The 25,133-nt window shown below is 42.6% G+C and overlaps 1 protein-coding gene across 1 annotated transcript in view; it reads left to right on the top strand.

Annotated features, from left to right (window-relative positions):
- COL22A1 (collagen type XXII alpha 1 chain) overlaps window positions 1–25,133 on the top strand; it is a 305,779-nt gene that overhangs the window by 241,044 nt on the left and 39,602 nt on the right. Inside the window, exons 44-51 of the mRNA XM_044294919.1 lie at window positions 424–471; window positions 1,106–1,219; window positions 2,902–2,955; window positions 4,726–4,779; window positions 11,331–11,384; window positions 12,223–12,276; window positions 18,965–19,024; window positions 20,186–20,239. Of these exons, the coding sequence (XP_044150854.1) occupies window positions 424–471; window positions 1,106–1,219; window positions 2,902–2,955; window positions 4,726–4,779; window positions 11,331–11,384; window positions 12,223–12,276; window positions 18,965–19,024; window positions 20,186–20,239 (492 nt within the window). The remainder of the gene's footprint in view (window positions 1–423; window positions 472–1,105; window positions 1,220–2,901; window positions 2,956–4,725; window positions 4,780–11,330; window positions 11,385–12,222; window positions 12,277–18,964; window positions 19,025–20,185; window positions 20,240–25,133) is intronic.

The raw sequence follows: 25,133 nt of genomic DNA, 5'->3' as shown, positions 1-25,133 counted from the left end.
ACAAGTCATGTCTCAAGGCCTTAAAGTGTCCAACATTGACTTATAGAATAGCAGCCTTACATTTGGTGGCTTCAGAGGTAGGGCTTGCTAAGAGCTCATTGGCAGACTGCTAGAGATGGTAGAATACATCATGCCACTACCCTCGACCACCAGGGGATCTAAAATTAAACCCTCTACTACACTGAACCACCTGGGAAGCTAAAATCGAACCCTCTACTACCCTGGACCACCGGCAAATCTGAAATGAGTCCCTCCACCACCCTAGACCACAAAACAAAATTTACTTTAGTCCACATCTATTTTTTTCTTTATTTTCGGTTGCTTAATGTAAGTCTAAGTATCACAAAACATGGAATTTCAAATTAAACTGATGATTTAATCCATACAGACATGTTGCATGTGTGTTGCATTTCTTTTCTTTAGGGTCCGGCCTCATTGATCAAAACACCAGATCTGGAAGTCTATGTTAAGGTACAATTGATGTATTTTTTGTATTTTATAGCTAGAATGAGCCCATAGTAACTTGCTAGCTGACAGATTTCTAATCCTACTTGAAACATGTCATTCAGAAAGCTCCTTTTGAGTAATGAAGGATCCATAATCGGATCCCATAGGTTCAACAGATTAATGTCCAACCAGTTCCCTAAAATTTTACCCATCTGTAAGTTAAGCAATAATGGTTAAAGGGGTTTTCCAATCCTATAAAAATCCCCCCCATATGCCAGGCCCCCCACACTGAATATACCTGGCTCCATGAGCCGCTCTGGTCCCCGCACCGCCGCTGCTGCTTCTCCCCGTGTGCAGATGAAAACATGTGGTGTCACGTATGACGAGTATAATTATCCATACAGTAAACACCATGGTAGATTAAAAAAAAATTAAGATCTCCTAATAATGACTGTAGCATACCTGGCCTTCTGTATTAAAGAGATATTGGTGCTTTTACCAATTTTGGGCTCCTTAAAGAAGATTAGGAGGGTAAGACTTTTTGGTCAATTCCTCATCGTTTGCTCAAATTCTGGTTCCTGTAAAGAGAAAGGAGAACATATGTTCATTCCACTAGTATTAAAGAGCACTAAAATCAAATTTTTGTCCAATTTTGTAGGACTTGTGCAGAGATTGTCCTCCAGGTCCACCAGGGCTACCGGGAATCCCAGGATTTAAAGGTGATAAAGGTCTTCGTGGTCCTCCAGGACAGGATGGCATTGATGGTAAAAAGGTAAGCCTAATAGACACTTCTACCTTAAGACTGTAATTTTAGATATTCAGAAGGGTTCTGAATTTTTTTCGAGTAAGCCTTGACTATAAATTTCGAGTGAGCCATGTTGTGGCTATAGAAACATGATAATCATTTGTAAAGTTAATGTCACAGTGTGTTCACTGTGTCACAGGTTGCCATGTGCGCTCGCTTTAGTTGCTATGGCGTACTGGCTGCAGGCTTCTGTGTAGGCTGGTTGCCTTGGGCAATGTGTAGTTGCAGCGGCCTGTGGGTGAACTGTTCCCAGCAAATGCATGCTCCCCTCCCTGTTTGTCTGGTTCAGGTGGGGTTAATGTTCTGGTCTGGGTGTGTGTGATAGGTGGTCAGATAACCTTGTTAACCTGCTATATAATCCTGTTGTGGGTTTGGGGTGAGCCTTTCTCCAGCTTTGCTTGGTGCAAGATCTATGCACCTGACCTGGGGTATTCCATCTGCCATGTCTGTGTGGTCACCTTGTCTTGGTCCCTGCTTGATGTTTCGTTGCGTTCATGTCTCTGTCTGTTCACCCACGGACTAACTTCACATAGGGAACAGGCATCTCCTAGTCCGGTTCTATGTCTTGTCATACAGCTCTGTCTGTTTGCCCATGGACTAACTCCACATGGGGAACAGGCATGTGCTAGTCTGGTTCTATGTCTTTTCGTATAGCTCTGTATGTTCGCCCATGGACTTACTCTGCATGGAGAACAGGCATCTGCTAGTCCAGTTCTGTGTCTTATGGTGCAGCTCTGTCTTTGACGGCCATGACTCCGTTCTGCATGGGGTCCAGGCATCTGCTTGTCTCCTGTCTATGCAGCTCTAACTGTGACCGCCATGCATCCGTTCTGAATAGGGTCCAGGCATCAGCTCCTCTCATGTCTTAGCAGCTCTGCCTGTGACTGCCATGCATCCGTTCCGCATGGGGTCCAAGCATCTGCCTGTCTAGGAAGCTCTGCCTGTGACCGCCATGCATCCCTTCCCTATGGCGTCCAGGAATCTGCTTGTCTCCTGTCTATGCAGCTCTGCCTATGACTGCCATGCATCCATTCCGTATGGGGTCCAGGCATCTGCTTGTCTCCTGTCTTTGCAGCTCTGCCTGTGACCACTATGCATCAGTTCCGCATGTGGTCCAGGCATCTGTTAGTCTGGTTCTGTGTCTTGTCTGAACAGTGTCCTATGTTCGGTTATGTTTGGGTTCCTGTTCATGTGCCTGGGTTCCAGTCTAGTCTTCTGTTTGTCTTAGTCTCTGCAGGTAAGTGGCCAAGTACACCAGGACCATCCTGGAGGTGCGACCTGGTGAGCCCATGGTTAAGTTCACCCCCACCATCTGAAGCTCTGTGAAGAATGGGGCTCACTTAGTCTTCTCCCACTGGGTTTGGCCCCAAGTCAAACTGGTGTGCTTGGTCCAGTGGTATTATCTGACACTATACTCTTACCTGCTGGTCCAGCTTTCTGTCACCTCCTTATCTCTGTTAATAAAGTATTTGTTTCGGTCCTTGCGTTGTGTGATTGCTTGCCTTGTTGTTGTATGCCTTAGAGATGTTCTAGGGGTCCGTGTGACCCCTTTAGAACATGACAGGTAATTACATTTTAATTGCGAACGTTCTTACACATAATTATTGTTTGTATATCATGCGGCTGCATGTTCATCTGTATTTCTACAGGGAGAACAAGGCGTCATGGGTCCTCCTGGGCCAACAGGCTTGGATGGTATGAAGGTGAGTTGCATTATTAAGAACACGTAGCAATTATTCCAAATGACAGATTAATATTTGCTGCCTGAATGACAAACATCCTTGATTGCGAGAACCTCTTTCTTAATGGATTACAGTACAGTGCACACAGTATCAGTGTTTTTAGCGTCCTCACTTCAAGGGCATTGCTGTACTTACTAAGGACTATTGGTTTGTCCTGCATCAAGGGTCAGTGCCTGTGAGTGCATGGAAGTTGTATGCTGATGGATACAGTAGAGAAGGTTATCAATACGGGAGGCAGAAATTTGCCCCTTTTTTCAGAAACCGATCTCAAAACTGGTGAAGCAAGTGCAAAAAGTGTCTCAAATGTATAGATTTGATGGACATGTTCTCCATTTCCTTCACTGGTGTCAAATATTTAGTTTCCTGTCCTAGCCTTGTATCTACATACCCTAGACAAGGTACAATGGTTTCCTTACCATTGGATCTTACTTAGTTTATTTATTTATTGGGGAGTATATCCTTATATTATTTGGGAACTTTATGGTGCACCACAAGGGGTGGGCAACAGTAGATGGTTCTCAGTCCACTGTGGGTTTGGGAATCAGGTCTACTGTTAGTAAGGATTCTCTAAAGGGGTTTTCCAAGACCTTTATACTGTATCTGACCAGTGGGGGTCTGACACCTGGGACCTCCGCCGGTCAGCTGTGTGAGAAGGCACCGGCGCTTGCTCTGCTCGCCAAGAACAGCGTCGTACACTAGACATCACATGGCCTTGTCTTAGCTGCGAAAAAGACTCTGTGCTAGTGCGAGCACCAGTGCTTTCTCAAACAGCTAATCTGCGGGAGTCCTGGGTGTCGGGCCCCTCCCAAATCAGATACTGATGTCCTATCCAGAGGATAGGTTATCAACATAAAAGTCTTGGAAAACTCCTTTAACATAACCACTGTTATTTTTAGTTATTTTCCATCATAGAATCCCTGACAAAATAGACACCAGTGGTGGCTGAAGGACCCCCTTGACTATAATGGGTCCTTTGGGTTTCCATCATGGAAAAATGACACAGTATGCACCTCTATTACATCTGGCATTTTTGATGGAGCCTCCAAAGCTGATGTGAACATTGTGCTTGGTCTGATAAAAGGCATGGCAGCCAGTACCGCAGTAAACTGCTCAACAAGGTGACATGGCTTAGCCAAAAGTGGGTATAGCTTGGCAGAATAGAGGTACGGCCTGATATATGACAATGTGCACCAACATTTTTGACAGAATATTTGGCAAAAAATTCTGGCACAAAGTAAGCCAACTACTAGGAGGTATAAACTTAGACCAAACAGCCTAAAGATGCGCTAGATTTATCAGCCAGCATCTGCCATTGAGATAAATCTGGTGCATCTTTACACTGTGTACTCTAATATTGCATTGTCTAAATCTTAGACAGTATAAGCAAATCTGCCTCATTGAATCAAGCAAACATTTTTGTTCATGGCCCTTTACTATGACTGCCTAATAACTTTGGTTTGTCTGACCTTTGTGCATCAGTTATTTAGCAACGACTTGGAATGACTTGTATAAAATATCGTACCAAGTAGAGTAGACTTCAGCATGTCCTCCAAGGATTCTTTATTCAAATTGAGTCCAATTTTTTTTTATTAAGTGCTAAAGACTATATCCTAGTCTGTCTCACATTGGTGCTGCTTTCATATTATATTTTTCTTCTCTTGTATAAAATACCAGTCACTGTCATTCAACTAGATGGAGAAATGTTCATATTTTCCCCCATATTTGTTATAGGGCAGCAATGGGGAACGTGGAACGGAAGGAGAAGCTGGACCGAAAGGTGAACAGGTAAAATATTTGGATAATGTTTGTAATATCAGGTTCATGTTTTAGACAATGGTTGGCTATGTTTATCAAGGTGTTGTGTCACTCTCCCCCTCTTAAAGTGCTCCCGTGAGCTGCTGTCGACTATTGATCACTACAAAATAGGGCAGGTCTCTATTACTGCCTGGAAACCCTGACTAGAGTCCACCAGAGGAAGAGCAGTCCTCTTTGATGCCTTTATGTCACATCTTAATCATCACTGTCCGTTTGGATATCAGGATGAATGTTTCTTTGGGGATATGCCTCTATAAGTCCCTGTATTGCTTGCCCACCCATCTATTTGACTGAATGTCTTTGGTGGTGGGATGCAGTATCTCACCGATTTTTTTTACGATTACATTTTACTTATTTTAGGGAAAAAAAATCTATAGTTTTTTATTAATGTTCAGCTGTTTCTGAGATACAAGGGTTAAAAATCAGTCTGCAAGCTGTCACAGTCTGCATTCTTAAGGTACCTTTACACGAGCCGATTATCGTATAAATTATGGTTAAATCTAACTTCACGATTATCTTGAGAGCAATTAACGATAGAGGGACAACCGACCATCGGTAGATTTCTCATTGTCTTGATTGCTTGTGTGGGCACAAAATCATCATTGGACGTTAACAATTTCATACGTGTAGTGTTTATTGAGCACCAAAGTGCTCGGGTGCTCTGGCCGAACACATCGGGAGCACCTGAGTATAATGGAAATCAATGGGAGAACCCGAGCATTAAACCAGGCACCCCCTTCTCTGAAGAGGGGAGGGTGCCTGGTTCACAGGAAAAGGTCAGAAATTGATGGAAACACCAATGAAATGGTTATGGAACAGCATAGGGAGGATGTCTGGAGGCATCTTGGACTCCCAGGTGGCTGCTGGGAACCATGTTGTCCGAGTAGTACGTCACTTTTACAGACTGACAATAATACGCACAAAATCGATTTTAGAGGAAAAATAGTTAGGAAACATTCTTTTGTGTATATTTACTTGTATATAAAGTGCAAGTGCTGCCAAAAATTAAAAGGAAGAGGCACTCCGATACAACCTGTATATCACATAAAGGAGGGCCTCATTCACATTGTGGTACAATCGTTCAGGTAGTGGGACTGCTACACTCATAAAGCCTATGCACTAAGTGAAAGGGCTGCCAAAAATTACAAGGAATCGGCACTACAATACACCCTTTATTACACATAAAGGAGGGCATCATACACAACCTTGAAAAATTATGATTGATGGCCTGCTGGTGACTCTCAAAAACATTTGGAGCAAGGGCCTGCTGATCTCTCCATCTAAAACATTAGGGGCGAGGGCCTGCTGCCGCTTTGGTGACTCTAGATAACCTGGGGCCGATCGCACGTCCCTGTGGCGGCGATGATCCATTCGGATGTCTGCCCTATCAACTTTCAATGTTATTTTCCGGGCAAACCATGTAGACCTTGGGTAACGGGGGAATCATGGTTCGTTTCCGGAGAGGGAGCCTGAGAAACGGCTACGGCTACCACAGCCAAGCAAGGCAGCATGCGCACAAATTACCTATTAGCTACAATTAGGTGAGGGCCTGCAGGGGAGCTGACCCTGTAAAAGATTTTAGGTGCAGGCCTGCTGGTGAGCCGACCCTGTAAAATATTTTAGGTGCAGGCCTGCTGGTGAGCTGACCTAGTAAAACATTATATGCGAGGGCCTGCTAGTGAGCTGACCCTCTAAAAAATTATATGTGAGGGCCTGCTAGTGAGCTGACCCTGTAAAAAATTATATGCGAGGGCCTTCTGGTGATCTGAGCCTGTAAAACATTATATGCGAGGGCCTGCTGATGAGCTAACCCTGTAAAAGATTTTAGGTGCGGGCCTGCTGGTGAGCGGATCCTGTAAAAGATTGTAGGTGAGGGCCTGCTGGTGAGCTGAACCTCTAAAAGGTTGTAGGTTAGGGCCTGCCGGTGAGCTGACCCTCTAAAACATTATATGCAAGGGCATTCAGGTGAGCTGACCCTGTAAAAGATTGTAGGTGAAGGCCTGCTGGTGAGCTGACCCTCTAAAACATTATATGCGAGGGCTTGCTGGTAAGCTGACCCTGTAAAAGATTTTAGGTGCGGGCCTGTTGGTGAGCTGACCCTCTAAAAAATTGTAGGTGAAGGCCTGCTGGTGAGCTGACCCAGTAAAACATATGCGAGGTCCTGCTGGTGAGCTGACCCTGTAAAACATTGTAGGTAAGGGCCTGCTGGTTAGGTGACCCTGTAAAACATTGTAGGTGAGGGCCTGCTGGTGAGCTGACCCTCTAAAAAATTATATGCGAGTGCCTGCTCTTGAGCTGACCCTCTAAAAGGTTGTAGGTTAGGGCCTGCTGGTAAGCTGACCCTCTAAAACATTAGCAGGTGAGAGCTGCCTCATGCTTGATTCATTGACTATTACCTGGTGGCGTGCACTCCCTGTGTGGACCCAATTCAGATACAGCGTTTTTTTTCCTGTTGGAACATGGCACACCTCTCGTTATGCCCTATGGATGATGATGATGACACGATGAGAAAAATGAATTTCCAATCTTAGGGAAGAAATTAAGAAAGCTCAAGATTCACTATCAGCACTTTCTAACATGCCGGTTTTTGTCGAATTAGACAACCAACTCAAGGACAATCTGAATAAAGTGGAAGAGGATTTAATGTTGTTCAAACAGAGCAAGTTTAATAGGGATCTATTGGACTATAGCAACAACACAGTCTACACGTGGGCGGAGACTCTTGTGAATACACCTCGCTCTATTTTGCGGAGATCCCGTTCCAGATACAGACGAGCAACCAAGGTATCATTTAGTTCAACTGAACGAGGCTCAACGGAATCTTTACCTGAAGTTGATAACTTTCCTAATGGGCTTTGGAACATTCCCCACAGTCTACTGCTCAGCATGAAAGACAGTCAAAAAACAAAGGGCAGGCAAGTGGCACAGGAAAAAGTCGCCGCTATCCGTCTCGACAGAAGAGATGAATATGGACATTCAGGTACTCAATATGTCGGCGTCTATTCTTACATCAGATCAGGTTGGTGTTTTAAAGAAAGGTTTATCGTTTTCACCCACTCACCATTTTGATTTATATCGCACCATCCTGGACGTTAATAGATTTGCCCGCAATCTTACTTTGAAAAAACATTTCCAAGATGGACTTTTGGAAGATGCCCCTGATCCTGTCACCGCACTGTCCCCTTTAATGTCTGAACATAATGTATATGAGGGGTTAACAAACATGTCTCTTTCAGTTATGTCTATGTGTAATACCTCCAATGGTTTGGATAGTGGGAGTTGCAGTGCACCACCTCCTGTTACCAATACCAGTGGGATGAAATTTGTTGAGATGGTCCACTGTGAATCCCTTCAAACCATTTCACAAAATGAGTCTGGTCATATTAACTCCTCGAGAGATTTCAGGACCTCTAATAGAGATTTCTATCCTATACAATCCCGATCTGCAGCATTAGATAAATATCAGGAATTAGTGGAAAGAGACTTATGCCTCTTATTTGATGTTACTCAATCCAGAAGACACTCCAATATGACTCTGACAAAGAGACCTGCACTCCGGGATTTAAGGGATAGAAAGGACATCATAATAAGGGAGGCTGATAAGGGCGGAGCAGTAGTCATTTTGGATAGGGGTCTATACAAACAACTAATTACAACTATGTTGTATGACACCCAGGTTTATGCTCGATTGTCTGGTGATCCTCTCCTATCCTTTCAATCTGAAATGAGAAATGTTTTGGAACTAGGCGTGTCATCTGGGTGCCTCAGCAATAGGGAAAAAGATTACATTCTTGTGGAACATCCGGTAACTCCTATTTTCCATGCACTGCCGAAGGTCCACAAGAACACTTTTCCTCCCCCTCTCAGGCCCATTGTGGCTGGAATTGGCTCCTATTCTGAACGCTTTTCAAAGTGGGTGGATTCCCTCCTCCAACCCCTGGTTCCGTTGAATCCTGGATTCATACAGGATTCACGTTCTGTACTCCAAGCTTTTTCGGGATTTAAATGGAAGGAGGATCTTGTGTGGATTACAGCAGACATTAAATCTTTATATATCAATATTCCACACAATTTAGCCCTTACATCCCTACGTTGGTTTCTAAACCATTACAGCAATTATACTCTTGAACTTAGGGAATACATTACCTTGGTGGTGGATTTCCTCCTCAGACACAATTATTTTTTATTTGATGATTCCTTTTTTTTTTCCCAGCTATCAGGGGTGTCGATGGGGGCAAGATTCTCTCCCTCCATTGCTAATATATTTATGCCATGGTGGGAGGGTTATTTTCTCCTCATTGACACCTCTCCTTTTATGGATCGCCTGCTCTGGTATGGACGTTAAATTGATGACCTGCTTATGGGGTGCTCCGTGGAACAGTTGCGGGCCTGTTTGGTGTGCCCTGCCTTATCCCTTTTGCCATCCTACTGCCTCTTCCAGCCTGTTGCGGTGCTGCAGATCCCTCCCCCTCTGTACTGCTGTCCTCGCTCGGCTTTCCACCTTTCCAGGTTGGGTCAGTGATTTAATTGTCCACCACCTCCTCTTTCACTTCCTCACTCTGCTCATCCTTATCCTCCTTACTTGTTGACCTAAACACAACCTCAGTGTCTCATCCTCTTTCACAACCTCTTGAGACAGTAATTGCTGTTGAGTTATTGGCAACTGTGTCTCATCATCATCCACCTCATTAAACAGTAATTGCCATTCCCCACCGTCATCTTCTTGTGATTGTGGATGCTCAGGAGTTTGGGAATCAGGGCACAAGATATGACCCTCTTCAAGCGTGCTTGGCGAGAGGGCCAAATCAAGGAATGGCAAGGAAAAGAGCTCCTCTGAATATCCGAGTGTGGGATCACTTGTTTGGCCAGACTCTCCATGGTGGGGGGAAGGAGTATCAAGACTGGACTTGGTGGAAGACAGGGTGGTGCTTAAGCGACTGCAATCAAACCAACCACCTGGTCGCACTGGTCTGACGTCAAGAGTGGTGTCCTGCACCGCCCTGCAAACTGGGACATGACGCTAGGTATCGTGGATGACTGTTTTTCTTGCGCTCTGGCAGCAGGCACAATTTCAACGCGCCCAGGGCCACGGCCTCTGCGTGAAGCATCAGCATCGCGGCCACTGCCCCGTCCCTTACTGCTTGCCGCCTTCATTTTAAATGTGATGTATGCTTGAAAGTCCGTCACACGTACATTAGTGTAGGATTTGGAAGTGTATGTGCAAAAAAATTTATAAAGGTATTTGGGATGTGGAAGCATCACACAGGAGATATCCCGCAGATAATGTCAATGCTGACACCAGCGGCTAATAAAAAAATTACAGGGAATGTCACAGGTATTTGGGACGAGGAAACGTTATACAGGAGAGGTACCACTGGTAATGTCACTGTCCAAAGTGTCTATGTAAAAAGTACACTGTATGTCAGATAAAAAATTTAGGCGCACACTTTACACAGGAGATGTGGCGCAGCTAATCTCACTGTTCGCAGCAGACATCGTCTATTGAAAAAGTACACTGGATGTCACAGATATTTTAGGGATGCGCACACTTTACACAGGAGATGTGGCGCAGATAATTTAACTGTCTGCAGCGGCCTATTAGACGCTATTTAGCGCAGGATGCGCTAAAAATATATATTGCTGCTTTCACACACGATAGTTCTTAAAAGGACTTTTGGGTCTATAAAAAGTTTTTCTAATAAAAATCTTCCAATAACACTCCCTACACTAACTGTCCCTTCTTCAGCACAGCTCCCTGACTAAGACTGAGCCGAACACGTGTCAGTGGGTGCTTTATAGCACCCGATGACGCGTTCCGGCCAGCCAATCACTGTAATGCCAATAGGCAACATGCCTACGGCATTACAGTGCGTGCCAGTACCTCTCTGCACGTTTATTGGCTGCGTAGCGCTAATGTACCGCCATGTGCCGAGCATCGAGATGCTCGAGCCGAACTAGTGTTTGGCCGAGCATGCTCAATCAACACTACATACGTGTAAGCAGGAATTGTTCACTGCACGCCACTCAAATTTCGCTTGGTGTAAATGCAACAGTCTGCTTTACAAACAATGGAATATGCGATTGAATTGATGATTTTGTGAACGATAATCGTTGCTTCTAAAGGGTCATTGTTGGAACGTTCACTATACCAAGAAACAACTCATTTGTTGCCCCGTGTCAAAGTACCTTTAGAATCCAGTCATCTAATGGCTCATGTAGAGCTCTTATCTCTGATCTCTTGACCTCATAAACACTCATTATAGCTCACTTCTAATCAAACTGATAAGAATATGGCCTAATGAGTGTTTATGAGGTCAGGAGATCAGAGATAAGAGCTACACAGGAGTCATTAGATGACTGTGACAGCTTGCAAACAGACTGATTTTTTAATCTTGTATCTCTGTATTCATAAAAGGTGTACATAGCCTTTCAGAAACAGAAAATTAGCCAATAATGATAGAATTATTCTTATGTCCTTTGTTGTTTGATGATGTCACCATAGACTGTGTATCCTATTCCAGGGTATACCAGGAATACCTGGCTTCATTGGACCACCTGGTACCTCAGGACCTCCTGTAAGTTTTTCTCATCTTCAGCTTTACAACTTAGTATTTTCCATGTATTATTTGCAGTTTTAGTATGAATTTGTGCAACAACTCAAAATTCCTAGGGACGCAACATGCACCGATTTTTCACATAAATATGTTTGATCTTGCATGCCAGTCATGATGAAGAGAAATCTGTAAAACATGTCTAAAGGGCACCAGATTTACCACACCACTAGATACCCCCTCCCCCAAATAACTTTTAGATTAATCTACTCTTTTTGTCGGGTATAGATTTCTGTCACTTGCCAACAATGAGTTACACATGTGAGTTTGGTGCAACCTCCATACCACTTGGTATATTTGTTTTAACAGGAAGATATTGGTAAGTGATGCTACATGGTTCTCTCCCACAAGAGAAAAGCCAGACATATCATCCTTTGAAATGAAGAGGATGAGTCATGTGGCACCAAATTTTCACAAATCATTTGGACCGCGCACTCCCACCCATTACCCAGGGCATCTAATATATAATATAGCTGGATTCTACATTGTCCTGAATTTTGTAGACTTAAGCCCAGGAGGAGCAAGTCTAATAGTGTAGGTCCCATCTGTTAGAAGCTACCCTTTTGCTGGTAATGTAGATGGGCCCAACAAAATTTCTATCAAAAATGTGCATAAGAAGCATATAATTTTCAGATGGTAAGTACAGAAGTAATGCAATTCAGATTGATCCATATTTCCAGTGTTTGCATGTGTCTTTGTGCGTGGAGCAGTGTACAGGTGCCACTCCATTCACGTCTCACACCACGAAGGCAAGTATTTCAATTCTTTTCAGTAATTGCTTCATCTTCTGTCATTTATTAAGGGACCTGATGGCTTACCTGGAATCATGGGCCCTCCTGGACCCACAGGAGAAACCGTAAGCAAAATATTTACTAATATTCATATATGCATTGTGCCATTTGCTACATTGTTCAATGTTTGTTACTATGGAACTATGATTATTTGAAAATACAAAAATACAGAATTACAGCTACGTGATGAGATTTGTTCAGTGGCTATACACACATATAAGGGAGCCCCATAGAAAATGTGCTCCGCTCTATGGTTCTGGGTTTTGGCACATAACTAGGCAATTTGCCTTGTACAACCAAGAGCAAAGAGTAGGAATATGACTAGCGTCCCTCTCTCCAAGGGTTCAATAGCAACTCTATGATTTACCTCTGTGGTACGTGCACCCTTAAATGCATATTTAAAAAATTGGGACTCTGTGGTAAAAAAAAGTAGAGATTAGCAAATTGATTCTAAACAAATTGCATTAATTACGCATTTCACAAAAATTCTGCTGCCAAGCAAATTCTACGTTTTGGTGATTCGCTTCGGATGAATCACACAAAACAGCCCCATTTTCCTGTAAAAATTAGCATGAAAAACTGTACGGAAAATGAGGTTAGAGTATAACATGACTCTAGGAGGGATTGGCTCCGAGGCTGACAAACGGGTTGTGAGCCAATCAAGGGGCAGGATTTTGACAAGCCCTTCAGTCTCTGGGACGTATAGTTGAGCCTTTTTTAATTACCGAGCAAACAGCTGCTATTTTGCTACCGTGTATAATTTAGCAGTTCATCATATTGTACCAGTGTGTTCGTAGCAGGGCACATTTTATTGCACCTCTGTAAGTTGTCGGAAAAATTGTTTCAATTTAGCTACCATTTGTAATTGGGCACCTCAGCGCATTTCAGTGCATCTATATACCAGTTTCACTCAACACATTTTACTGAGTCAATATACTATGCAGTTTTATTTAATACATTGTATTATCTTAATAAACCATTGTAAATTGTCAATATCAGCGTGCAGTGTGTTTGTAGAAGTTGATGAATGCTTAATTGTGCCTTTAAATTGCGTTTTTAAATTGCAGAAAAAAACACTTGCCCATTTGGTAGTACCGTTTAGTAATCAGCGTACCAAACCCAAGACTTTGTATTTACAGGCCTCATAATAAAATGTCTGGTAAATATCATAGTGGAAAATGAAAGATTCCTCAGTCATAATGTAGGTGGCTGTAGTAGTGCAAACAGCAGTAGCAACACTAGCCGTCCGGCCAGTAATAGTAGTAGTAGTAGTAGAAGGCCACCATTTTCTTTCGCTTCCAATAGGCGCCACATTATCATTGAGGAGAAAGAGGATGAGATTGCGGACTTGATGGCTCACTGCTCTCAGTCACAGCAGGATGATATTGAGGTGAATTCTGAGTCTGACAATGTCCCTTGGAGCCAAGGGTCACAGCATTTTGCCTGTTCCTCCTCCTTGCAGCCCCAGAGAAACCTTTCAGTTGCATGATCTGTCTTTACTGCCCTGTCCTAGTGGGCACCTTCTTTTTAGCTAAGAGGCAGCAAAAAAAAGGATACTCAAGATAGTCTCCCTGTTGATGGCTTATGTTAGAACAGTCAGCGTTTGGATTGCCATGAGGAGGAGGTTCAGGCAGAGGTGGAAGACCCCATGCATAGCTGTGTCATTGCTGATGGTAGTAGTGCCACTTGTAGCCACGGTTATGTTGGCAGGGAAATGATAGCCCTTGCAACAGTGGCACTTGGAGCAAAGACAAAGGAGAAAGCTGGGAGGAGGGCAAAGAAACCCACAATGACCTATCACAGGCTGATAAAAGTGTCAGGGTCTGTGAGAACAATAATGATGGCGGAATGATCGGCCATTGCATGACATGAGCTGCAAAATTCACGGGAAGTCCACCTTTCATATGCTAGAGCGTCTGTACAAGTAGAATACAGCTGTGAATGATTTAATCATGCTCCAGATCAACTCAGCAGGGAGCATGTGTTTAGAGGTCAGGCAGTGGCAGCTCATCAGAGAGGCATGTTGTGTGTTCCTGCCCTTCGAAGAGGCCACCAGATTTGTCAGTAGTAACAACTGTGGCATCAGCAATGTCACCCCCATGATATTTATCTCAGAGAACAAGCTCATGCTGATGCATCAAGGGACAGCGGAAGAAGAACAGCTTTGTACTGACAGGGGTATCATTAGCATCAAGCAATCTGCTGATTACTGGATAGACACATTTTTAGACCCTTGCTATGAAAGCAAAATGGAGGAATTTTTTCCTGTTGCTGAAAAGGAGGCAGAATTGCTGTATTACCCCAAACTTATCACAAACAGCATATTGGTACCTCAAAATTGCTTTATTTAGTTCAAGCTAAAGCTAGGGTTCAGTGAACAAGAGAGCCCCAGCATTCATTCTTGACCCCTCTAATTCAGATATTGACTTTTCTATAGGGTCTCCTAGGTTGCAGTCTCCAGATTAGTCTTCTGTAGCAGCAGCTGGCTAAACCGTGGTATCTTGTGGTCAACCAGCAGAAGTCAGGGCAGGACGATTACTTATAAGGAAGGACTGGGGATCAGGATAACGGAGAGTCAGAAGAAGACAGGTCACAACAGGAAGGTGCTAGACTAGAAATTGCTCTAGGACAAAACTAGCTAGGGAAGAACCAAGACCCTGCACAACCAAGAATAAGGTGACATGAAATAAAGTCTGGATCCTTAAGAAGACAAGAAGTTACCAGGCCCGGTAGGATCCAGGTGACATTGGGAGCAGGATTAAGAGGGACGATATTTAACATAATGAGCTCAGTGGAAGTCAAAGTAGTCCAGTGTCTAACATCTCCTGAATGGGAAAAGTGAAGCAAGGAAATGTTTTTTTCTCGCCAAACATCACTTCTGGCTCCGCAGAGCAGCTTTATAAAGTCATACCAGTCGCTCCTATTATAAAATAAATTGAAAGCTCAATCACATTCAGAGGTTTATTGTACCGTTTTACAGAGAATAATTGCATCGGCCCAAAGGTCAAAATACAAAGACAAATCTAATTACAAAATTTTATTTGAAACTACAAAAGAATTCTTCTATATGTAAAGTTTTCTAAAATGTCATCAAAAAGGAAAGATCAGGATTGGAGATAAAGACATACAGCATCCACTATACACTTATTGGGCTGGTTGACGATGGAGTGGGGAGGAATTGAAGGATCAGACCATGGATCTAATAGCGGAGGAGAGCCTGAATTTAGTAATCTATCTGCTCTATCTTCTGTAGTAGCGAGTCATAAGCCCAGTATTATCTTTATTAAATGGTGGCTCAGTGGTTAGAACTGGTTCCTTGCAGCACTGAGGTCCAACGGTTAAATATGACCAAGGACAACATCTGCATGGAGCTTGTATGTTCTCCCCGTATTTGACTAGGTTTCCTCCGGGTTCTCCTGTTTCCTCTTACACTACAAAGACAGACTGATAGGGAACTTAGATTGTGAGCCCCATTGGGAACAGTGAGTAATAATAATGTCTGTTAAGTGCTGCGGAATATGTCAGCGCTATATAAGTGAGTAAAATGAACAAATAATGCACAGTATATACACTGACTCCAGCAGCAGAATAGTGAGTGCAGCTCTGGAGTATAATACAGGATGTAACTCAGGATCCGTACAGGATAAGTAATGTAATGTATGTACACAGTGACTCCACCAGCAGAATAGTGAGTGCAGCTCTGGAGTATAATACAGGATGTAACTCAGGATCAGTACAGGATAAGTAATGTAATGTATGTACACAGTGACTGCACCAGCAGAATAGTGAGTGCAGCTCTGGAGTATAATACAGGATGTAACTCAGGATCAGTACAGGATAAGTAATGTATGTACACAGCGACTGCACCAGCAGAATAGTGAGTGCAGCTCTGGAGTATAATACAGGATGTAACTCAGGATCAGTACAGGATAAGTAATGTATGTACACAGTGACTGCACCAGCAGAATAGTGAGTGCAGCTTTGGAGTATAATACAGGATGTAACTCAGGATTTGTACAGGATAAGTAATGTAATGTATGTACACAGTGACTGCACCAGCAGAATAGTGAGTGCAGCTCTGGAGTATAATACAGGATGTAACTCAGGATCAGTACAGGATAAGTAATGTAATGTATGTACACAGTGACTGCACCAGCAGAATAGTGAGTGCAGCTCTGGAGTATAATACAGGATGTAACTCAGGATCAGTACAGGATAAGTAATGTATGTACACAGTGACTCCACCAGCAGAATAGTGAGTGCAGCTCTGGAGTATAATACAGGATGTAACTCGGGATCAGTACAGGATAAGTAATGTAATGTAATGTATGTACACAGTGACTGCACCAGCAGAATAGTGAGTGCAGCTCTGGAGTATAATGCAGGATGTAACTCAGGATCAGTACAGGATAAGTAATGTAATGTATGTACACAGTGATTCCACCAGCAGAATAGTGAGTGCAGCTCTGGAGTATAATACAGGATGTTACTGACGATCAGTACAGGATAAGTAATGTAATGTATGTACACAATGGGGAACGCAATTTCTTTTAATTAAGAATGCACTGGAGTATAAGGTGCCATAATTATTAAGAGGATCCAGCCTCTGCAAGCTCTATAGTGTGAAGTCACACTACAAACATTCTATAATTCACTTTTGCAAGTTTTATGCAAATTTTGTGTAAAGGTTGCATGATGACACTGTTGTATATGATTCGCTATTTCTCATGCAGGAACATTTGTCGATTGTCCCATCACAGATGTATGTCAATACATGTGTTATGTCACGTTTAGATTAACCTGACATATTGATTCTGTATGGCCAACTGGCAGCTGCAATGTAATATTGCACCATTCGATTGGTGACTATCCACCATGGAGCCCCAAATATAGTCTCCAGTCAACGAAAGAAAATATTTATAATGTTACTGAACATTTTATGTAGATTCAAACTCTGAAAATTTCTCCTAATTGGTGGTAAATTCTGTTCAATTAATTAACCGTTTGAAGCTCTATAAAAATGGACTTGTGAGGAACAAGTTAATATAGAAATATCTTACAGTATTTATGGGGTGACTGTGTTTTACATGGGAGTACAATGGCCCCCTGCCAGGTGCTCTCACACTTAGCAGAAGACACAGCCCGACTCCCGCTGTGAACACCGTCTGGAGAAAGGTGATTTACTTAGACAAAAAAAAAAAAGCTCATAACGGGCTTCTCGGCACCACGGGAAACTGCTGAGCACTGATTGAATTCTGAGATTGAAGACAGGGAGACGAAGAAGACAAAAATTGCTTCTCCGAATTGAGGGCAAACAGCAAAGCGACTCTACTAATGAAACAAGTTTACATGAGCATAATATCCAGATAAAAGATTATGTAATGCTTGTAATACTCTCACTTAAAACCACCTGGAGCATTCTTCTCATGTTCCAGTCAGCAGTTTATGAGTTGCCTAGACCTCTAGGAAAAGACAACCTCTAAAGTTCAACATTAGTGATTGTAGGGGATGTCTTCCAGGTGACCCTATGGTCTATAAATGTAAAAACTTGTTGACAACCAAAGTTGGATGGAAGTACCTTCTACCTACTAGAAAAAAATATTTTGATGTACCACCATTAGATGCTTAAATGTAAGCTCCTGGGCCTCAATGTAATATTGGTAACCGGCCCTCCATGCCTATCATATGCCATTATCTTTCCATGTTGCAGAGGAGTCTTTTGGCCCAGATCTGACCCCTACCCTATCCTCTTCTGTAGCTACTGCCCACCCTTAGTCTGTACAGAAGATCTGCATGTCTGTTGCTATTATTGCTCATACAAGGTGGCCATGCACATTAGCACACCCAGCCATCCATCTACTATCTATGGGGTATTCTGTCTCTTTCTTGTTGGAGAGAGAGGGGGATATTGAACTTTAACGTGTCCAATTCATTGGTCTCAAGGGAGATATGTGGGTACTGAGGGTTTTATTGCCCTTTTTTATCAGCCAGGCTTAGAGTTCATGTGTATGGAGAGTGTCAGGAGAAATAGCTGTGTCAGGAAAATGCGTATTCAGCCTATATCTACATTATCTTAGGGATATGGCCACCTTTATCATTCAAAAAATCAACTAGGCTCCTAGTTCATGAATCAACTGTGTAAGACATAGTCCTAGGAGAAAGTAATTGCCTTCAGGTCAGCTACAATGGGCTTGTCTTCTGCTGAACCTCTGGGACCCATTACTGCAGCAAAAACTGAGCCCTCCAGAGGACTTAATGGTATTATGGTATGCCTACCCATCCTTGGTGACAACCCTTACTGATTTTGTAATTGTAGTTGCTAGTGGTTGTCACCCTTTCTTTGTTACCCAGCTTGGAAATGTACATTTTAAAACTCAAAAAGTATAATAACAAATGGACACCGTCAAGAGAATGACTTACGCTTACAGGTCATGTTCTAATTTTCTTTGAAATGGTTTCTAAGCTATTGTTTGGCTGGACATTATTCATATTTTCTGGAACATATACAAACTAGTAAACTAAGCACAGGCTGATTTCATAATTAAGATCAGGAGAGTCATTTGTGCCTTAAAATGTCCCTGATGAACAAACTAGGACCTAAACATCTGTATTTCTGTAGATGAATGGCCCTGACTATATAGTACTAGTTTAAATATGAATGGCTTGCTATGGATTTGATAATGGTTGGTTGATCAAGTGATTGATTGATGATCATGAATACATATTTCCTAAAATTCTCTTTGCTGGTTTCAGGGAAAAGAAGGACCACCAGGACCAAGTGGCCCCCCTGGACTACCAGGACTACCGGTACAAGTACAATCTGTTTTTCCATTTTGATGTACCCTACTACAGTATTATAAGTTAGTAGAGCAGAATCATCTGTTCAGAATCCTTAACTCTTTCCCTGCCGCTTTGAAGGGCCTGACCTGTCCTAAATTACACCAAAAAATGAAAAAAATAACCCAAAAGCTGGATGAAAAAAGATAAATACTTTAGGGGGTCAACTTAAAAAAGTCACTTTGAAGGTGTTTCTAATGTTTTGGCGCTCTACAACCAGCAATAGAAAAATAGTCCACCAAAAACCAAAACACAATTTAGTCCTTTGAAGTCTTGCGACGGGCCAGACAAATAGATAAACTACACAAATAGCATCCATTTTCATAGGACAAACATATGGTAATGGTTTCAGAAATGTTTGTTCTTGAAATATTTTGCAACAGTTATCAATTCTTTTTCCTAAAAAAGGAAAAATATTATAATTTTTTCCTTAAAGGGGATTTCCAAAATTTTAATACTGATGACCTATCCTCTGGATAGGTAATCCATATCTGATCGGTGGGGAACTGACACCCTGTACTCCCGCCGATCAGCTGTTTGAGAAGGCATTGGAGCTCCTGTGATTGCCGTGGCCTTCTCACAACTTTTCCTAGGCCAGTGACGACACGTTCATCGGTCACGTTGCCTAGGAGCAGCTCCACCCCATTAAAGTGAATGAGGCTGAGCTCCATACCAAGCATGGCCACTATAAAATGTACGGCGTTGTGCTTGGTGAGCTGTGAGAGGACAATGATGCTCACCGGAGCGCCGGTGCCTTCTCTAACAGCTGAACAGAGAGGGTCCCGGATGTCGGACCCCCACCGATCAGATACTGATGACCTAGCCAGAGGATAGGTAATGAGTATTGAAATCTTGAAAAACCTAATCTAATGGCACAAAAGAATGGTCTAAGGTGTCCCATAAAAAATAATATCAAGTCAATAAAGGTTGGCTCAGAAATTAATTAGTTGTTTTCCTAAAGATTACAACTCATTCATGGAGACATACGAGAGGATATGAGCCGGTATGTGAGCTCTGTACTTTTCACAATGTGCCTATGTCTGTCTACTGTAATATTCATGCCCCAGTCAGCTCTTTACAATATTTAATAACTCTGTCAATCCTGTTTCTTATAATTTCCTTGTATTTTGGTTTCAGGGCATCACTGGCAAAGACGGCAAAGACGGGAAGCCGGCGGCACCTGGGGAGGCAGTATGTCATTCTTATTATTAAGTAACGTGGCAGTGGCAAGCATATTAACAAGCACTTGGGCTGATTTATTGGACCAGTCAAAATGTCACCTTCTGCTTTGTCACCATTATGAGAATTGAGACACCTGGGAATTTTTAACCTCCTTTACTGTGGTAGAAGACAAATATTGAAAAATACTATGCATTTACTAAATCTAATATAAAATATAGGGCATCATGTGGACCATACATTGCTGAAAATATATGTAAACAAGTGACGGCTGTATAAATATACCTTTTAAAAAGTCTAGTCTTCTAAGGTAGCTTTCTGCTAAAATTTTTAACCTGACTTGATTACTGTAGAGTGAACCACAAGAACATTAATGAGATGAGGCAGCAATGTTAGATCCTAAACCACTTATCCTGAGGCATTGTGGACAGAGCTGTGAGCAGCTAGACATGTTCTTACCCTACTTGCCACAATGATGTTAAAAGGAGACTTTCCTCAAAGTAACATCAGAAAAAGTTAAAAGCTCACATATATCTAGACCCTCTAAATAATATTATTTTACCACCATGCAAAACAATATAGTTACAATACTGCATCTTATGTAAGATCGTATAACTACTATAATACTGCTGCTATGTACAAGAATATAACTACTATAATACTATCTTCTGTGTACAAGAATATAACTACTATAATACTGCTCCTATGTACAAGAATATAACTACTATAATACTGCTCCAATGTACAAGAATATTTCTACTATAATACTGCTCCTATGTACAAGACTATAACTACTATAATACTGCCTCCTATGTACAAGAATATAACTACTATAATACTGCCCCTATGTACAAGAATATGACTACTATAATACTGGTCCTATGTACAAGAATATAACTACTATAATACTGCTCCTATGTACAAGAATATAACTACTATAATACTGCTCCTATATACAAGAATATAACTACTATAATACTGCCTCCTATGTACAAGAATATAACTTCTATAATACTGCATCCTATGTACAAGAATATAACTACTATAATACTGCCTCCTATGTACAAGAATATAAAGACTATTATACTGCTCCTATGTACAAGAATATAACTACTATAATACTGCCTCCTATGTACAAGAATATAACTACTATAATACTGCCTCCTATGTACAAGAATATAACTACTATAATACTGCTCCTATGTACAAGAATATAACTACTATAATACTGCCTCCTATGTACAAGAATATAACTACTATAATACTGCTCCTATGTACAAGAATATAACTACTATAATACTGCTCCTATGTACAAGAATATAACTACTATAATACTGCCTCCTATGTACAAGAATATAAAGACTATTATACTGCTCCTATGTACAAGAATATAACTACTATAATACTGCCTCCTATGTACAAGAATATAACTACTATAATACTGCCTCCTATGTACAAGAATATAACTACTATACTACTGCCTCCTATGTACAAGAATATAACTACTATAATACTGCTCCTATGTACAAGAATATAACTACTATAATACTGCTCCTACGTACAAGAATATAACTACTATAATACTGCTCCTATGTACAAGAATATAACTACTATAATACTGCCTCCTATGTACAAGAATATAACTACTATAATACTGCCTCCTATGTACAAGAATATAACTACTATAATACTGCTCCTATGTACAAGAATATAACTACTATAATACTGCTCCTATGTACAAGAATATAACTACTATAATACTGCTCCTATGTACAAGAATATAACTACTATAATACTGCCTCCTATGTACAAGAATATAACTACTATAATACTGCTACTATGTACAAGAATATAACTACTATAATACAGCTCCTATGTACAAGAATATAACTACTATAATACTGCTACTATGTACATGAATATAACTACTATAATACTGCCTCCTATGTACAAGAATATAACTACTATAATACTGCCTCCTATGTACAAGAATATAACTACTATAATACTGCTCCTATGTACAAGAATATAACTACTATAATACTGCTCCTCTGTACAAGAATATAACTACTATAATACTGCTCCTATGTACAAGAATATAACTACTATATTACTGCTCCTATGTACAAGAATATAACTACTATAATACTGCTCTTATGTACAAGAATATAACTACTATAATACTGCCTCCTATGTACAAGAATATAACTACCATAATACTGCCTCATATGTACAAGAATATAACTACTATAATACTGCTCCTATGTACAAGAATATAACTACTATAATACTGCTCCTCTGTACAAGAATATAACTACTATAATACTGCTCCTATGTACAAGAATATAACTACTGTAATACTGCATCCTATGTACAAGAATATAACTACTATAGGGGGGCGGAGCTTGACCTTGGAGCTGCATGGCAGCTTGTTCCTGAGCTCCTCTCCCAGGCAGCTATTATAGCCCCTTTTATTAGCTATTTGCTCGGTGCCAATGGGGAAACCAGGCAAGGACCGTCACCCTGAGACACCAGAGCCGACTGGGGCCCGTTCCAGGCAACCTGAGATGGATAAATTCCTTAAGAAACAGTCCAGGACTCCTGCTGCTGCTGAAACATACAAGAAGGCGCGGCAGCTCTCTGAAGCAGATGAAGGCTCTGAGGCAGGAAGCACTTCTGATGTCTCTGATTGCAGACCACTGAGAAAGAGCTCCTCACTCTCCAAAGCAGATCTCAGGGACATTCTGGAATCTGCTCTTGCACCTCTTAAGAAGGACTTGGGGGAGATAAAAGGGGATCTGCGACATATTGGGAATCGTGTGGAGTCCCTGGAGCTAGCACAGGAAGCCATCCTGGTGCATGAGGGTAAGACCAGCGCAGCCCTGCAAACCCACAGAGACTTGCTAAACGACGCGCTGATGCGCATAGAGGATCAGGAGAACCGGAGCCGGCGGCGAAATATTCGCATCCGCGGCCTACCCGAAAATATTGCGATTGACGCGCTTCATTCAGTCGCATGCGAAATTTTCTCCTCCCTGCTGGGAGCTGAGAGAGCAGCTCCGATTGTGATCGAGCGCATTCACAGAGCCTTAAGGCCCAAGCCGAAACCTGGTGAGCCGCCGCGGGATGTAGTATGCGGCATCCTAAGCTATGTGGACACTGCTGCACTGCTCAAGGCAGGAAGGGAGGCCGACCGCATCATGTACGGTGAGACCCCAGTCCTTTTCTTCCAGGACCTGGCCCCCTCCACCTTAGCCAAGAGGCGCATCGTGAAGCCGCTCCTAGAGGCCCTTAAAGCCACAGCTACGCCATTCCGATGGCTCTATCCCTTCGGTCTGGCCATTTTGAAAAATGGGAGGCAGTATACGGTGCGGACCCCGGAAGACCTGAAAGCAATATGGGGCCCTCTTGGGATTGAACCCATCACAGTTCCCTCGTGGATGCCGGCTGATCAAGGGGACCCCCTGCCTACCCCTCCGGGTATAGATTCGTGGCAGCAAGTTTCACCTTCCAGAGCTGGGAAACAAGGAAAAGGCCGATCGCAAGCACCTGTTACCTGACTTTGTTCCGGGAAGCGCTGAAGGCGCTTTTGTTCACTCTCCACTGAGTTCAATGTTCTGTGACTTTGCTGGGTCCCAAGACGTAGGAACTCTGTCTGGCTCTGCCTGAGCTGAAGTTTCATCGTTTGTCCATTTGGACTTATTTTAGGTCTTGGCCCACTGCCCCGTTCCCATGGGTTTTGGGCCGGACCCTATGCTTTACTACCTTGCCTGCATGAGATGCAGGTTACGAGCTGTATGTTAGCGCACTGACTGCACTGTTAGTTATGCGGGGGTTATATGTCTGCCCTGTTGTCAGTTATGTTACTGATTATGTCCTCTCCCTCACCCCCTTCCTTTCCACCCCCGGTGGCCCCACAGGAGCCCCCCTCTGACAGATCCCGGCTGTTTGCCGCTATGAAAAAGGATCTCCATTGTGTCAGATGCTGGGTGGGGTCACGTGCTCCCTGTCCATGGGGAGACATTCTTTGTTATTTGGGTTGTGTTACTGTCTCATTTGTTATGTTTTTTCTTTTGACTTTCCCTTCCTCCTCTTTCCTCCCTTTCTTCCTCTTACTCCGTCCGTGGCTTTCTAGACTGGATGTCCTCTTGCTCTGGGCCGACAGGCCTCCTCTGTCTTCACTATGGCCTCTGTTGTAGTTGCCTCGCTGAATGCCAAGGGTCTGAACGAGCCATGTAAGCGGTCTCAGGTGCTCTCTTTGTTACTGAAAGATGAGGCCTCCGTTGTATTCCTCCAAGAAACTCATTTTAAATCAGGGAAGATCCCGAAATTGTCCCAAAACGCATTCCCACAATGGTTTCATAGCTCTTTTGCCTCGGCTAGCAGGGGGGTCAGCGTGGCCGTCCACAAGCGCCTACCCTTCAAACACTCCGCTGTCCTTGCGGACACTGATGGTCGCTTCTTATTTGTTAAGGGGCACATCGCTGACGCGCCTGTTACCCTGGCTAATTTATATGCCCCTAATAGGGGTCAGATCCCCTGGCTCGTTCGGACTCTTGAGCAATTACAGGCTTTTAGTGAGGGCATGCTTATACTAGGAGGCGACTTTAATGTGACTATGGAGCCAGGCCTTGACTCGTCCTCTCAGAGGTCTGAGTTGTCCCACAAACTTCTGCGACGTCTGAAGACTGCGCTGAAGAAGCTGCGGGTTATTGATGTGTGGCGCACTATGCATCCCTCTGGTAGGGATTATACGTTTTATTCAAACGCTAAAAAATCCTTCCATAGGTTGGACTACTTGTTTTTATCCTCCCCCCATATTTCTCAGGTGGTAGACACGAGGATTGGGAACATTACGCTTTCTGATCACGCCCCAGTATTTCTCCGAGTGTCTATGACAGCTCTT

The sequence above is a fragment of the Bufo gargarizans genome, chromosome 5 (assembly GCF_014858855.1).
Source record: "Bufo gargarizans isolate SCDJY-AF-19 chromosome 5, ASM1485885v1, whole genome shotgun sequence".
NCBI classification, from domain to species: Eukaryota; Metazoa; Chordata; class Amphibia; order Anura; family Bufonidae; genus Bufo; species Bufo gargarizans.
Note: the sequence above shows the minus strand (reverse complement) of the source record. Positions and strands in the feature narration are given on the sequence as shown.